We start from the raw sequence: 17,073 nt of genomic DNA on the forward strand, positions 1-17,073 counted from the left end.
AGACCCCTGCCACTGACCTTTTGTCCTCAGAGGGCAGATAATGATGTTGAAGGTAGCTTCCTGAAATAAATTGGTGCTCCCCTCTTGTTTGCTTACAGATGGTCATTTCTCCAAACCCACTGTACCTTAAAGAGCAATGGTCAGGCTCTGTTCATCATTCTGGCATCCACTGGCCAGCCCTTAGCTCAAAGACAAGTTTTCTATGCCAGGTCTCGAAAGACCCACTGTCAAACCCTGTGGTCTCTTCTGTCTCTTTGTCCAGGCAAACAGTGCCATGACATAAGGATGTTGTAGCAAGCACACTCCCCTCCTCTTCCCCAATGCATTGGCCCGCCACTGCTCTCAGGCAGCAAAATACAGAGATTGTTTTTAGGCCAGGAAAACTGTCTGTTGGGAGCAGTGAAAAACAGGAGTGAAATAGGGAAAAGTACAAGCACAGCTGAAGCTGGCTAGTGTATTAATCCACCCATCCCCTCCAGGCAACAAAGAACAGCTCTGACTTAGAAGAGCAGCTCAGGAAGTCCTTCCCACCCATGCCTTTGCCTGATGGGAAGACATATATGACTGTTGCCATCCCAGAAAATTCACCTATTATTCTGATCCAGATTTGCACAGAGCCAGTACGAGCACTGCAGAAAACACCTAGCTGGAACTCCAGAGGCCTGCCTCCCATTAATTGCATCTTTCAAGCTACCAGAACAAATGGTCTAATCAACCCTATGCTTATACCAGGCAATTCAAAAGCATTAAGCCCTGACAAGGCCTGTAATTATAAAAAGGAACAGAGTCACAGGACTCTGCCGGAAGGGAGCATTTTAAACAAGAGCTGAGCTCAGTGGTCTATGTTGGTGGCTTAGGGAGCTTGATCATGGGAAGCAGAGTGCACCTGCAGCACCTGGGGAGGTTTGGGTTGCATGGCAGGAAGAATTTCTTCATGGAGAGGGAGCTCAGGCATCAGAAAGGGCTGCCCAGGGAGGTGGCAGAGTCCCCGTCCCTGGAGACGTTTAAGAGAGGTGTGGATGTGGTACTGAGGGACACAACTTGGTAGTGAGACTAGGTAGGTTAACAGCCAAACCAAAACACACACACCACACACAAAGAAAACACAAATAAACCCAGAAAAGACAAAGGTATTTTGGCTATATCTAGCCCTTAAAGCTCGATGCCTGATGGGCTAAAACTCATGCCTTTGGGTTTGTAGCAGGACACCTTGTCCATAGCTGTTGCACCCTGGAGAAAAAGGAATTAAGTGCCTTTATTAGTATGAATGAATCAATAATTAGCTACAAGCATTACAGAAAATTACAAGCAACTGGCGATACAGAACACAGAGATAGAACAGTGATCCTTTAATAGCATTGTTATGAGATGACAACATGTAGTAGACACAGTTACATGAGGTGGCAGAGACTGTCCTCCCACCGAGCTGTAACACACCAGAATGCTATCAGCTGACCGGTGTACCCATACAGCATCTTACAAACTCATCCGACGACCATTTGACTTTAAAGTGATTGTAAGGAAAGACTCACTTCATTACAGAATAGATTTTCCTGAAAAAGAAAAGGAAATTTGTGTGTTTGTTCTTCAACATGCTGGATCTTTGAGGCTTGGTTCATCATATTCTCCAATCTCCTTAAAAAAAAAAAAAAAAAAAAAAAAAAGGGGGGGGGGGGAAATGTCATAGCTTGTAGTTTGTCTCAACAGAACTAAGCAAACGTACCCAGCCCAAGAAAAATATATTTAACTTCACAGAATTGCTTATTAATTTCTGTAGCATCAGAACCATATCACAAGGAATCTGTACAGAGAAATCTGCATATGCAAAACACCACATGTGCAAAAATGTCGTGTTAATTGCTAATTAGTGGGGGGAAAAAAGAAAGAACCAAACTGCTAGAAAAGTAGAGACAGTAGAATAAGCAACATATTGCTTACACAATACAAACCAGCTCATACTGGCGAGTCTCTGAAGCAGAGGTGGTTGAGGTTATAAGCAGATATACGGTCTCCTGAGAAATGCAGTTGAATTAAGAGCTACAACATGCACAAATTTGAGATCAGTTTTTCAAGAAAACACATGACTGCCTCTACAGCAGTCTGTAGCCTACACTGTGTTTTCATCAAGTTTGTCACCATGGCAATGTGAAAATTCACTGTAAATCAGTTTTGTTTGTAAAATTTTAGGGATGGATTTGGGCCAGAAAGGAATGCCCACAGGTGGTAACGACAATCTCAGCGACCCCCTGAGAGTGGCTTGAGCAGGAGCAGGGCTGGGGCAGGACCCAGGTAGAGCTGGGGGAACGAGGAGGATTTGAAGCCTGGAGCATAGGACATGGAGCTGAGCTGGGTTTGCTCAGCCTGGAGATGAAGCTGCAAGAAGACAGACCTTAGTGCTGTCTGCTAGCTGGTGGGAGGATTTAGAGAAGGACAGGCATTTCTCAGGGGTGTGCTTAGGTAGGATGAGAAAAAACAGGAGCAAGTTGGAACATGGGAAATTCCAGCTCAGTATAAGAAAAATCTTCCCCCAAGAGAGCTCCAGCACTGAACTAGGAGCCCAGAGAGGATGAGGGATCCTTGAATATCCTGGGACATTCAAACTTCAGCTATGCAGCCACATGTAACTGGCTCTGCTCTGAGCAGGAGCTGGACTTCCAGAGGGCTTTTCCAGCTTGCCAAATTCTTTGACAAGCTCATTTCCAGTGCTTGCAAGATGCAGTATTTCACAAGGATAGCAGACAGCTGAAGGCCCTTTTTGTTCCTCCACTGCAGTCCTGTTGGTTTTCTTTAGCAATTAAGTTAAGGGACTTGCAATCAGGCCTTAAAGACACTGTAAAGTCTAAGGAATCCTCCAAGCTCTGCATCCTCCAGAAGCAGGAACAATTTCATCAGTGCAGCTGTGTGTCTAATCCTTGAAAACAGATCTAAAGGAGGTGAGCAAAGGGCAAGACAAAAATCACTGCCACTTTGAACAGCAACAATAGACTGTCACAGCGATTCTTTCTGCCGTTAGATGTCTGCCTCATCCCTGCACTGTGATCTGACCTAAGCATCAAAAAAGGTCCTGCCCAGATCTGTATCAGTTTCAGTCCTTCGCCTCTGAACACACGAGGGCATGCTTCTTCTCTGTTATAGCATGTCACGAATGCCAGGTGACTCTTATAGCTCAGCTATCACAGACTCCAAGGCAAGAGGAATATAATGGTAGCCTGTCATTTCTTCCTTGCTACTAACGAGGTAAATTGCTCTAGCTCTCACTCAGAGCTGATCTGGATGTGGAGCTCATGCATTACGCAGCAGATCCCATTCTGCAGGAATGTTCCTTCCTTCTGCTGCGTCACTTTTTTCCCTCAGAAAGCAACAGGCTGCTTTCTGGGAACTAGATAAAGTGGGGTCGATGAATGGAGAGGAAAAAGACAGAAAAAAGTCTAATACAAGCCACAACAATTAAAAGAAAAAAAAAAAGAAAAATCAGGCAGCTTCTTACTGAGAACACTGGGGATAAAAGCTCTTCTTTCTGTGCCCCAGGAGGGTTATGCACGCTGCCCCACTGTTACTTTCCTGGATGAAGGACAAATGAGCATCCAAGTCCACTTGGATCATGGATTTCTTGGGTAGGAGCAGAAGAGGCCCAACATTAGCAGTTACTCTTCCATTGAAAAAAATATAGTCAAGAATAACAACCTATTGACTTCAGCTTCTGCAAGGCTGCTAATCAGCTAGTAACAACTGCCATCATCACATCCCAGCCAGCAGCAAGCTGTGCCAGGTGAGAATTCAGCCAGAGGGTCATTTTATGGAAATACAGAAAAAGCAAGCAGGAAGTCACAGCCCTCTGGCTTTATGCAGAAGGATTCTGATTATCTATTAAAAAACAAAACAAACACATTCCCTGTGTGATTAATGACAGCAAGAGAAAAATCAGTCTTTACAACCTACACATATATTGCAAGCAAAAACAAGAGCTGTCTTCTTTATTTTCCTATTTGCAGCAGTGAAGCACTGCTGGTGACCCCAGACAAGGCATAGGTCAGACTCCACCCTGCACTTAAGGCAACTGCCTTAGGTGGTTGATTTTGGAAAGCAGAGTGCTGGGGCCCTTTTCTTTCTGGAGTTCAAGGTATTAGGTGAGTTGAGCCATTTTTTAGGCTCCTCTTTGTGATTCAGAGCTGCAAACACCATTAAGCAGATTCCAGCTCAATGGAAACTGGAATTCCACACACCCCTGCACACTCAAAAAGCTTTTCATCACAGGGTGTGCAAAGCAGCCTTCTTTCAGAGCAGGCTATCAATGGGGGACAGGCTGCATTACTAACATGCCATTTGCTGACACTGTGGCAACTGACACAGCTTCGACAGGCTCTGCACATACCTCGCAGCCAGGCTAAGGAAGGACCTTAACACTTGTTGCAGGCTAAGGATCAGCTGTCTGTACAGCAGCTGGCTCTCCTGCTGTCCCCTGCTCGTGTGCCTGAGTTATCTGTTGGAAAGGCCAGTCCACAGCTAGGACGTGTAATATTCACAATCTCCCCAGTTCCGGAGATGCACCAGGAAATAAATCCAGAAAAATCTGATTAGCACTTGTCAATGAAGTAAGCTCATTAGTCATTGATGTGGTTCTTTCATATGCAACTTGGTAACTCCTGCAGGCATCAGCAGACCAGTGGGTCTGAAGACTGCAGACCTGAAAGAGTTCTTTATGTAACAATTGCATTGATTTCTTCCTCTTGAATATTTAGCACATTCTAATTAAAATAGAGAGAGAGACAGAAAGCACCAATGAGATCATTTAGCCTAGCTTTTTGCATAGACTGGGGAAGGATTCAGGCACAGGATTCTCCTGAAATAATTCCTGTTGCCAAAAAGAAGAGAAGAGCTAGTCCATAAAATGAAAAATCCAGCATGGAAAATTCTTTCAACAATTCGCCTTTGTGATTTTTGCAGCAGTTACACATTCTGTTGCATAAAAAAAAAATAAAAATAATCACATTTGTTACCTGAATGTGTCTAGCTTTTCCTGTCAACAACAGGTCCTTTGAATAAAAGATAAAAGTCTTCTATTACTAAATTGCCGTTTCCCCAGCCTCCTCCTAAATATTCCCTCAGCTGAGCATATGTCAGCTGAGCTACTGCCATTGCAAAACACAGCAGATATTTCCCATAACCCAGCAAATGCCTTCATCACAGAAGGGCTTGTAATAATGCCAGCCAGGATCACACAGTTGCCAAAACACAGGAGTTAAAAAAAAAAAAAAAAAAAAAAAAAAAAGTCATGAATGACCCTCCTTCTCCTGAAGCACACGGAATAATTTGGGTACAAGTGGCTCCAAATTTAACCTGCATATAAAACCCTCTAATTCTAGGTACACATGAAATAGAGAAATAAGCACAGCTCCAGACTTTGCAGCTTTTTATTATAAAAATAAAGAAAACTAGGAGATCTTCAAACCTGCTTAAGTATATGCCTCTGAACTGTTGTTGGGCCAAACAACTAGAACTCTGGCTGGAAACACAGCTCCACAATTGACACTGGCAACCTATCTTCAGGTTAGAACAGAAATATTAACAGAAAGTATTAAAACTGGAGCTGCACAGGGCTTCAAGAACTGTCAGTTTATGCCCATTTGTTTCATGGTCTCTTTCAAGATGGTTTCACAACTTGCTTCTGATTTAGAAATTCGTTAGGCATTAGGTCCAGGAACAAAAATATTTGTGATCACTGCTTACTGGGGGTGGCTCCTCTTGAGTGAGGAAGAATTAACTTAAGACAGCTGGCATTTTGCAAATGCAAAGAAAACGATGTCAGCCCATTTTGAGAACACAAACCACCTTCCCAACAACTTTTCTGCAAGATTAGCTGAGGAAGGTATGACTCAAATTCATCCAGCCAGACTAAGACTGTTTGCTTCTCAGAAACCAATGATAGGCACACATTGACAAAATTTGTCCCAGAACAGAATTTGGAACTGAAAGTCAATTTTATGCTACTCTTCAGTAAGCCTCAGTCTTTCCACACTGTCTCCTTGGATTAAAGCTACCCAGAAGGGCACAGAATGCACACCAGAATGCCACTGCATATGCTAGGGACATTCAAAGGCAGTTAGAAAAGTTGGAGATTCCTGTGAGAGGCACAAGAACAGCATATCACCTTTACTGGCTCATGGATAAACTAAGCTAACATATGGATTTAATGAAAGCATTTATAGGAAGACCTGACCTAGCAGAATGACTGCATTTTCCTTTCATGTCTGTTTTCTATGAGAGTAGGGGCATGTCTCCTTCAGCACATATAGATTAGCCACAGATATGTTTATGAGTAACATGTGTTAGTTTTGGTGAGTCATCACTGCTAAATAGCATCTAAAACTTTCCCGTTGCAAATGCAGTGGGCCTGAACTGAGCTCCACACACATTCAGCATTCAGTTCTGTCCCTCTGCAGGGAGGAAGGCCTGCTAACAATATGTACCCAAGCAAGTGTGTGAAGCCTTTTTAATCACACATAGTGCTAAGTAGTTCAGTAGGATACGTTTTGTGAGCTCCAGGGAATTGTGAGTGCCTTTAACTAACCTCCAAACACCTCCCTCACAGCTTCCCTGCAACAAACACTTGCCCTAGACAAGCTTCTTTGTTCTCTCAGATACCTTATTGCTGCATTTACTTTATGTTTGCTGAACCTCATGGCCTCTTGCTTTAGATTAAGCAGGAAGACGTGGCCTTTCCTGAAAGCATAAATAGATAGAACAAGCTGTGGGCTGGAGGATAGCACTGGCACAAAGATGGCAGGTGACTTGCTGGAGCCCACAGTACAGGACTCTAAAAACTCATCTGTGTCCCTGTGAGTACACAGACAGGGCACACTCCAGGTCCTTTGGTCAAATGATGCACCCCTGCAACCAGGCTGGGAAAAGGACAAAGCATCCACATGAAACATGGCTCTGCCAGTCAGAACAGGCAGAGACAAAAAGACATCATAATAGCTGAAAGCTTGAGCCCCACACCAAATTCAGGCCAGCAGATTGACTTTGTTGCACAGCGTTCAGGCTACCTTCACAACCAGAACGCTGGGGTTTGCTAGAGGAGAGTGAGCAACAGCCAGGTACAACAACAAGAGAAAACCAAAAACATCTGCTGCCTCAACAACTGGTCAGAGCCCTGCTCTGTGAGCCCTCACAGAGGCATGAGGGATGGCCACCCCAAAACACAGCTCCTTCCTGTGAGACCAGTGAGGACATTCAGAGCTCTGGGTGCTTTTGATGACATGTAACAGGGTAACTCCCATAAGAGTGCCACGGCACTAACAGCTTTCGTTCCCGAAACAGGCAGTTCAGACCTGAATGGATCTTAATCCACAAAGACTACAAACCTGCACATTTAACCCAGTCTCACTGAATAAAACGTCTCTTTTTAACCACTCTCAGAACCGTATAAAAGGGAGAATCGAGGGAGCAGAATTATAATCCCTTAGCTTTTTGCACCAGTTAATTTCACCATACAGTTGAGTTACTCTTGCTTTCCAGGCAGAATCAGGCAATTTATGAAAGTGCTTCCTGTATTTGTCCTTTGAGCTGTAGGAGTTGCATGTTTTGCCTCACATTTAAGCAACACTGTGCTGTTTGTGTCACTGCATTTCCCCATAAGCAAGCCTTATATATGCCTAGGGTACTGTGGATTTTAAGATGCTTGCATCCAAGAAGCACCTTCCCAAAGAGGTCCTTTATCCTGAGCAGCCACTTTATACCACTCTGGTCTGAAACCTGCAAACTTAGTGTGCATAGAAGCTACACTTTGAACTGTACTCACCTAAACTGTATTATTCAATCTTGCCAGAGCTGATACGGTTGGGTTTATGCCAGTCTCCATGGATGCTGCCTCTTCCTCTTGAAGAGAAGGCTTCAGAAACAAATATACAAAGAACATTGAGACATAAATGGGTGTTACGTGCTGTCAGACGTGTGTTACATGCATTCATTCTGCACAACATTATAAGAACCTCGATGCATGGATCTGGCAATTCAGAAAAGGACTTCATAGTGTTTATAAACCACAGAATTACCCTATTTTGCAGCCTAATGCCCTCGCTGCATTCTCACTGAGAAAACCCGTACACAGTAAAAAAAAGATGGGACGTGATTTGAGCAAACTACTAGTCTTCAATATTTTCTTCTCCCTCCATTGGATGACCTTCAGATGGCCAATCAAATGATCCAAAAGGCAAACCAACATGTGCCAGGAATGTCCAGCATGGCAGAAATGGCTTACCTTCTCCGCGACTGCTGCCCCACTTGCCACGGTTCATTATCCGCATAAACATCATCTGCAAATTAAATAAATTTATTTTGAAAGCTCAGTCAAGAAGTCAGGCTCACCTTCATTTCTTCGGGTACTATGTGATCACTGAAGTTATTCCAGACTTCATTATAAATTTATCTGAAAACGAGGTTACTGCTGATACTACTGCAAAGCAGTTACACTGCTATGGAAGTCTTGTGCAGGGCAAACTCTCAGGTCAACATCTTCGGTACGTTAATACTTTACCTGACTTTACTGTAGTGCTGGTACAGACAAGAAAGCAGAACTTGGACAGCTGCATTAGTTTGTTGCACTCCCACATGGCTTTGACTTATTTATCCCAAATTACTCTTTTAAAGGCTATGATCTTCTTTCGTAGGTTCCTGTCCCAGTAATATGATCCCAGCCTCAAAGAATCACAATTCCTCTCCTATCCAAATACCCATGGCACTACAGGTGCTACACTAACATCATTCACAAGGAGCCAAGCTGAGATCCCTTGAACTGAGTTACAACCTCCAGAGCAAGAGCTGCAGCCCTCTGCAGAAATGCTTTCTTTTTGATGTGTAGTAATTCTCTTTAGCATTTATTCCATACTAAGTTTGTAGGAAATGTATTCCCCAGCACGAATATTGGCAGCAGAACAGAATTTTAAGAGATGGTTAAAGGAAGAACTCTGCTTGTAAAAGCAAGTGTTTATACTCAGTGCCCAATTAAACAAGAGTTATGCTTAACCCACAGAGGACAGACCGAACATCCAAGACTACCTTACAGATTCCAGTATTTCACAGTCTTTTTGCTCTGCAAATCAAGAATTCCTGTGGTATATTCACTAGGCTTACTCTGAGCAGAGGTTCTGAACAACATTTGGCAATTCAAATCAAGAGGACACAACACAGAATCCTTTGGTACTTGAAGCTTCCAAAAATAAAAGCTGTCCATATCCTCTGGCACCTTGCTTGTGAAACTAGTTTCATTCCCTGAACATAATTCTCAAGCGCAATACCCACTGCAGATATGAGTTGTAAGTGCAGGCATCCAATTTCAAGTGTCGGTTCATGGAAAAAATGGCATTGTCTGAAAACAGCTAGCAGGAATTCACAAGTTGGGTCAGCATTTAATCACACCATATAAACCAAATTAGAGCTTAAAAATAAAGATGAATGGAACATAAATCTCAGCAGAGCAAACCCTCTTCACCTATCCTATGATTACATGCTCAGCTGAGGGATATGATAACAGAGCCAGGATCATCGATATTTGTTTCTGTCTCTCAGATGTGCCAATCACTGTTCTCCAGGCACAGACATGCTATATTTCAGTGGAGAATGAGTGTCAGATTTGGTGGATGTGCCAGACTGTCACAGAGATTCACACTCTCCCCAGGCATCCATCAAGCAAGGTCAAACCTCTCATATGATGGGAAGCGAAGCATTATAGGAGACAGCTGGATTTCAAATCACATACGGTTTCCTGACAAAAACCTCCAACTGCCCCTAAATAGATGCCAGGAGCTTCCACAGCACAGAAAGCACAAAACAAGGAGGTGATTAGAAGTCTGAGTAAGGACAGAAAAAGGACACCCATGTGCCACCATTGGGATGGAGAGGCCTCTGGCCACATGGCCGTGCACAGAAAAAACACCCCAGACTTCAGTGACTGTTGCATTTAGGGTGGAGGAAGTGGGGCACAGTGATGTGATGAATCATGGGCAAAATCCATGTCCCCTTGTGCCTCAGTTTCTCCACTAACAACATGGGAACACTGTGAAGTGAGATGATACATAAAAACCCCTGAATTGCCATTCACAGTTTCAGAGGATCAAAGCCAGTTGTAAAGCCTACCTTCACACTTATATACCCGACCTCTCCTTGAAAGAGAATGAGCAGAATTTTTATGCTCCCCAAGCAGCAAAAAACAGTTCCTTACCTCCTCGCTGCTCATCGATTCAGAGCTGGACGTGCCCTGATGGCACTGCACAGTGACATTCCCAATCAGCTCACCAGAGACTTCCACAACACTTCTGCAGAAAGCAGTTCGCTGCAACAGATAAAAATAGAGCATCTCTGGTGGAGCAAAGCTACAGCACAAACTATCTCATGGGATTTTCACTTGGGGAAGGAAATTTTTACAGGCAGTTATTAATCAAATTCCAAAACGACAAAACTCAAGGAAGACTCTACACCTCATGAATATTTGGAGCAGCCTGCAGCCAGGCCATTTTATTCTGGTGGCATATGACTGCACATGAGTTATTGCTCCACAATTGCATACTAGCTGTATGAAGCCTTGAACCTGCTAGCATTAGCAAAAAATAAAAAAAAAAAGATCCAAAACCTTTTCACGGTTCTAGCATCGCAAATCACAAACAGGAGAGTTATTCAGGAATATGGTGATAGCAGCTCCAGCTCTAGAGGTTGAGCTACCTTTAAAGAATTCGTCTCTACTATTTGACAGAAGCTCCAGCTGAGCCTGCACCCAAATTTGGAAGACAAACATCCTCACATTATCTTTCATTCTATATTGTACCAACAAGAAGAGAAACGGGGTGTGTCTTCTCAACCACCAAATTGTCAAGACTAAGGTGGAGATTTCTCTCTTTACACTCAATCTGTAATTAATATGTTCAGTACATACATCAAGATGAATCTATTTGTTCACTCAAAAAATCAGGTCAATCTAATTAGACGCCCTCTGATTGGGATGACTTGTGGGATGGGGTCTTACTTCACAGCAGCCAGCTCTTGTGATTTCAAAGAAAACTTGGCAACTTTCATCATTTCTGTGTTGTTTCAACTACATGCACACAAGCTGCTTAGCTCAAGAGCAGTGATACCCAAAGAGACCTTTGCCTCTCTCTGTAGGATGTAAACTACCTCCTGACATAGTATCACAACTCACAATCTACTAGAAAAGGCTTTGCACCATCTGTTCCACTGCCTTCCCAGAATCCCTCCTCTTCCCTAAACTCTGTGCCCAGGAAGGACAAACTTGGCAGTCGCAGAGGAAAATGAGACAAGAAGAACTCAGAAGAGCAAAAGAACTATGCTTAGTCTCTCTAGGAGTCTAATACCGTACATAGTATAGCAATATTGGGCACAGGGACACAAGCTACCCCACATGTTCTGTAAGATTTGTGCTAGCAGTCAGCACACAACCACTCAGAAGCTGGCGATGGAAGCCATATTTCATCAAAAACATCTGGGCACAGATTCAAAGATGATGTATTTGCACCAAAGCTGGTCATCTAAGAATCAATGTCCAGCAGGAGCTATATCAAAAGCCTGATCTGCCTTTATTTCAGGTTGAAAAGGGAGATGAAAACTAAAAATAAATTAAAAATTAAAAAATAGCACCATTGGCACAAGGTGGGAATCACCACTAGGCAGGAAACTAAGTCTTTACATGGTACTTTCACAGCCTCATCAAAGAGCACTCAAAGCCAACAGTAATGCATCTGTTGACTTCAAGGACACTTAGGTGGGGACAAGTGAGCCCTGTTTTCTTTTGAAAACTATACAAAATTCTCACTACGTTCGAAAATGAACACACTTACTGTCAAGGCTTAGTAGAGAAAAAGCATTTGGTCTGAATTTAGGCTTCAGCCATGCCTTGGCACTCAGTTAGAGCTGAAAATCAGCAGAGCTCTTCCTTCTTGGATATATCACCTCTGCTGTGAAAGTACTGATAATGCTGCTTTCCCCTTAGACTTCCTGGAAACACTGGCTCCAAGAGCAGGGAGGTAAGGCTGCCAAAATCCTTCCTCATTCCTACTGTGCAGTCAACACATCATCCTCACCTCACATACAGCTCCTGGCCTTACTACTTACTGCAGCACAAAGCTGCGTCTGTGAGGGTGCCCCACATCATCCTGTACAGATAGCCAGTTCTGTTCTTGTCTCCTGCTTTCCTGACTTCTTACCTAGATGTGTGCAGGTCAAACATCAGTTTTTCTACCCCTTAACTTGGAAAAGAAGGATTCGGCCCCAAAGCACACAGACACTTTCACTACATGCTGTTCCAAGGCACACATGCTCTCTTGTTAGCTCAGAGCAGCTCTTCTATTCCCCACTGGCCAGGAAGATTTCCCAACACTGCCCCTTCCCACGTGATACCCAATCTGTTCAGCAGGTTGTATTTGTTTGTGTTTGTTTTTGTTCTGAGAGGGCCAACCACTCTTCAGCACCAGGAGTGTTTCAACATGTCCTGAGAACATCCTGCACCGAGGGGAGTTTCTCATTCGCACCAGATGCACTTACCGCAAAGGGCCCTATTTTGAAGTCACACGTGAACGGGTCTCTTCCTGAAGCTTTTGTGCACACAGTTTCACGAATGCTGAGCTGCAGCTCTAGTCTATAATCATTGCTGTTCCACATATCAACCTGGTAAAAGAAAGGTCAAGACAACTAGTGCTTCACTTCTTTGTCAAGCAGAAGCTGGATATAAGGGCGTTATGGGTCAGCATCTAATTTAGAGCAGATTACGGTGTGTGACAAAGTGTATTTGCATGTGCTCAGGAATTACTCTCTTAGGCAGATTTGGTAAATGTAACACAGAAGAGCTTTTCACAGAGCTTTCACTAAAAATCCCACAGCCCGTTACAGGAGTCACTGTAACTGTAAACAGCAGATGAACGTAGATAGCACCAGCCCTACATGCTGCTGCCCACCAATGCCACTGCAGCCCAGCACTTCTGCTGCTCCTCCTTCTTTTGTGGGAACCAGGGGATAACCTGATTAGATATCGAGACTGCTGGGAAGTCTATTGCAAATACATGGCTTGGAAAGCAGAATACACAACTGCAAATGGTTGAGTTACTGCACCTTGTACAGACACTCCTTGTCAGCTCGTGTGCCCTAATGGGCAATGTGCATGCCACGCTGCAAGCCTTAGAATTTGGTTGCTTTTGTTGACACGCCAGGTTTTTCTTTTCTCCTTCTCACAGCCTAATCAATGTTTTAGCTCAAGACAGGACAATCAATCAAGCAAGCAAACAACAACAAATCCACAGTGCTTTCAGCAATTTCTTTTGAGAACGTTTTTTTTCCAAACTAGATCACTATAAAAGTTATCTCACCATTCACTTTTGCAGAGGACTTGATACACACCACCTATAGAAGCAGAATGATTCTGAGGATGTCTAAGCACATGGGCATGCCATCTTTAAATCAGGAAGATCTAACTCCTTAACTCTGCTCCAGTACAATAGATTTAAACCAGGTGTTCTGGTGTGTGGAGACAGGTGATGTAAATGAAGATTGGCAAAAGAATCCTGGATGTGTTTCTGGTGCTGTTTAATTAGCAGTGCAGACATTCAGCTGAGACCCTCAGATGTCAATTAGATGTAAAGCAGATTGCTTTATGCCCAAAGCAAAGCAAAGCTGTCAGCTGGAGGTATTTGAAAACATCAGCTCTTTTCTGAATGAATTTTTGAATAAAATTTTACAAGACATCTCTCGAAGGCTTCTACTCAAGAGGTAGACAATTTGAACTCCAAAAATATTTTTAATTAAAACCCAACATACAAACAATATTTAAAGCCATAAGTTTGAGCAATGCCCCTGGACCACCCTCTTCCAAGAAATATTAGAAAAGTCCAACTAAATCTGGGTTTCCAAGATCAGGTGAAAAATGGTTTTCCAACAAAGCAAAGCAAATTTAAAGTAAAGGACCTCAGCTGTCGGCACACTTACATTTCGAACGTGGCTCCTGAAAATTCCATACAGGTTTGGCCCCCATGACTGAGAATTGATTTTTGCGATGGATGCATTGAGGGCCTCTTCTGTGATGGGGAGTTCATAATCGTACACTGGAAACCCTGAGACAGACACACACATCCATTAGGAGTTCGGTGTCACCTCGTGATTTTCCTGCCTGAACCATATGAAAAAGGACACGATAGCACTCTGAGCAACTTACCTGAACACAAGGAAATGCTCAGCGTGAGGACAAAAATTAAGATCCTCATAGTGTGCCTTTCAAAATCCTCTGGTCTTTTCCCTCTCCAAGCAAGGGTTTCCACTGCATGTTCCTGTCTTTATATAAATGCAGCCTTGATGCTATACCTGACCTTCCTGTGTCCAAGCTCTGCTACAAACATTGCACTTTAAACAGAATTGATCCAAGAGTAAATATTTGCTGTCAGCTTTTCTCCATTTAGCAGTAGTTCTCTGATAAGAGATGGACTGCTGTGCTTTTTCCTTAGCACCGTGATTAAAAAGAACCACTGGATTCCTGATGCCTCCATGGCCAAAGGCAGAGTCGAGTTATTTTGTTCGCTTTTAGCCACTCGTTTTTGATTTAAGGCTGGTTGAGTCAATGCTTTCCTGATCACCTTACCAGCACCTTTGTGTCCCAGCCACAACTGAAAGCACTTAGAAGCTGGAAGTCCCCGATTCCCCAGGACCAGAATGGGAATTTACCCACATGGACTTGTGTGAGACCACGGCACACTGGGCCAAAGCATTGAACTGAGCCTCTCTGACACAAGGCCCATGGTAGACCCTTGGGACACCCAGGTCCATTTGTCCTGTAAGCTCCTGGGACCTTTGCTGTTGAGCTGTGCCCGAGGAACTCTCTCATGGCTCTGACTCTTTGCCAAGCCTGAGACCAGCTAACCAAACAAGTAAGAGTCCGTGACCATTTGGTTTCCCCTGTCACATCCTCCTGATGCTCAGGCCTCAGTTCCAGTGCAGAAATTAATGGGATTTTTGAAAAATGAAGACCTTATTTCAGTACTGAAAACATCATCAAGAAGTACAGGGACAAGGAAGACGTGGCACTTTAGCTCTTAGCTATCTGAAGCCAGACTGTACCTGGGCAAGGTGTTCTCTATCCCCTCTCCAGCACAAGGCATTCAGCATTTGCTAACTTGCTTTCCAAATGCAGGCAACACATCGTGTGACTCTGCCACAACTACCCCATCTGCAGCACGTATCAGAGAAGCACCTGGGTTTTAAGTGCTAAAGGCTGTCCATGAGAGTTGGGGAAGGAGGAGAGGAAACTGCTGCCTTCAAACAAGTTCACCCATTGCTGTCTGTTCACAAGGCAGAGATGTGTCTAACCATATTCATTTTGAAGATCCCGCGTGTGAAATTCCTCCATTAACCTTCAAATTCCAGTTCCACTTACATTATATGGTACTGAGCCGTTGTCAGAACTTCCCAAATGACAAGCACTCAGGAAAGACATGGGAGCACACAAAGTCCTGGGACTCAGATTTTATAAAGGAGAGGATAAAGTCATTTCTGGTTCTTAAGCCTTAGGATTATGATAGCCTAACAATACTCAGCAATGGCAACATCATGCCTCCTTGCCATTTCTCATTGCTACATCCGTAACTTGTGCCAGAAGGATAGCTACAGATTCGCATCCATGGAAAAAACCTCTACATTCTTGCAATCAGAAGGGAAAGACACCCCCATCTTTATTCGAAGTAAGTCTCTTCCTTAGCAATGGTGAAGGAACAAGCAGCCTGCTCAGCCTGGGCTTTGCACTCCAAAAGAGACAAATAAAGATGTTGCAGAGCTAAGTCAAGTCAAGTAATCAGAAGAATTCCCCTTGTCCCTGGCTTTGAGCAGGGACATCTTCCAGATGAGACAAATACACAGCCAAGCACCTCAGGGCAGGAGGGAGGGAGCTGGACCCAACTTAATTTACACAGCAAACAGTTAGGCACCATTTAAGAAAAGAGAAAATTATAGAGTTTAATAGCTTCTGTTATGTGGCTATTTTCAGACCACTCTCACTCCCAGTAATCAAGTCAGCTGTTCCCAGACTACTGGGAGAAGAATAATTTATCTTTGTGAGTGAAATTTTAATTATTTCAAGATACATTTTCATTAAAAATGTAAATTGTGCAGCAATGGCATAGTCCAAACACCATCCCAGGCACTGAGGAACAATTTCTGATCACATTTTCCGAGCAGATTAAAGTAAATGACGTCCCTTTAGACAGATGAAAACCCAAATAAATTCAAAACAACAGTTGATTTTTTTTTCTCTTCCTAGGTCTGGCATTGGCAAATCCAAAGGCTCTCTACAAGTTCTCTGTGGGTAACTTCTTCCTCGCAGATGCAGAAGCCTAGTTGTTGTATTGGTTTTCATTGATAGAGATAGGAAAAAAGCTTCCCGATTTTGCTCAGACTAACAAAGACTTTGAGATCTGATCCATTGTTCATTGAAGCCAACAGAGACTCAGCTGCAATTCCCTTTGGATCCTGTCTTCATGTCCCTTGAGAAACTAGCCCTTGACCACCTGGGGCAGCTGGGATGGAGAACAAGTCTTGGTTCTTCCCATTTCTCTACCTGCTGTCATAAGATGACACCCTGTGCCACGCTGGCTGCATTTCTCAGTGCCACGTAGAGCTTTCTGCTAAAGCACTAGCAAGACTCTTAAAGATTTGATAGTCAACAGGGGAGTAGAGTGAAAACAAATGAATATAGTCACACCTCAGCTTCCCACGCCTACACTTGTAAGGATGAAAACAGATGGATTTCATAGATCTGGACTTTATACCATCCAGCTTCATATTCTACAAGATTTGCTGATGCTCCAGAGAACCCACGTAGTTCTGTGTCAACACTGAAAACTACAGAACTGATGTCTTAGCAGTAATTTTACAAAGATTAAAGGCAACATTTCAGTGTGTACAGGCAGCGCCAAGCCCCTTTGTCACTGCACTTCTGAGGTGCACCATACATGCTGGTCTGAGAGATACAACCTAAACCTACAGTTTCCACTGCTGTTGCTGTGGACTTTGAGAGTGAAGCAATAGAAAGCA

The 17,073-nt window shown here is 43.5% G+C and overlaps 1 protein-coding gene across 4 annotated transcripts; it reads right to left on the reverse strand.

The window, feature by feature from the left end:
- Positions 1 to 1,235: 1,235 nt before the first annotated feature.
- Positions 1,236 to 14,368, reverse strand: SPP2 (secreted phosphoprotein 2). 4 transcript variants are annotated; one of them, XM_072041192.1, is made up of 8 exons: positions 14,210 to 14,368; positions 13,984 to 14,108; positions 12,550 to 12,672; positions 10,220 to 10,330; positions 8,261 to 8,315; positions 7,802 to 7,891; positions 4,998 to 5,033; positions 1,236 to 1,553 (listed from the first exon to the last, which is right to left on the reverse strand). In XM_072041192.1, exons 1-6 carry the CDS (start codon positions 14,256 to 14,258, stop codon positions 7,812 to 7,814), a joined length of 543 nt encoding a protein of 180 aa, XP_071897293.1. In that variant the 5' UTR covers positions 14,259 to 14,368; the 3' UTR covers positions 1,236 to 1,553; positions 4,998 to 5,033; positions 7,802 to 7,811. The 4 variants fall into 4 exon arrangements, with proteins under 4 accessions (XP_071897293.1, XP_005022989.1, XP_071897294.1 ...); XM_005022932.6 differs by lacking the exon at positions 4,998 to 5,033; XM_072041193.1 differs by lacking the exon at positions 4,998 to 5,033 and having other exon boundaries at positions 1,236 to 1,632.
- Positions 14,369 to 17,073: the final 2,705 nt, after the last annotated feature.

This window comes from Anas platyrhynchos, chromosome 7 (assembly GCF_047663525.1).
Source record: "Anas platyrhynchos isolate ZD024472 breed Pekin duck chromosome 7, IASCAAS_PekinDuck_T2T, whole genome shotgun sequence".
NCBI classification, from domain to species: Eukaryota; Metazoa; Chordata; class Aves; order Anseriformes; family Anatidae; genus Anas; species Anas platyrhynchos.

What these genes read in the sequence shown, in the direction of transcription:
- SPP2 (XM_005022932.6), bottom strand. Translation starts at nt 14,258, where the DNA reads ATGAGGATCTTAATTTTTGTCCTCACGCTGAGCATTTCCTTGTGTTCA. An exon ending in TCAAAATAGGGCCCTTTGCG is followed by an intron (nt 10,331 to 12,549) that starts GTAAGTGCATCT and finishes TATCTGTTGCAG; the next exon opens with CGAACTGCTTTCTGCAGAAG. An exon ending in AATCGATGAGCAGCGAGGAG is followed by an intron (nt 8,316 to 10,219) that starts GTAAGGAACTGT and finishes TTTAATTTGCAG; the next exon opens with ATGATGTTTATGCGGATAAT.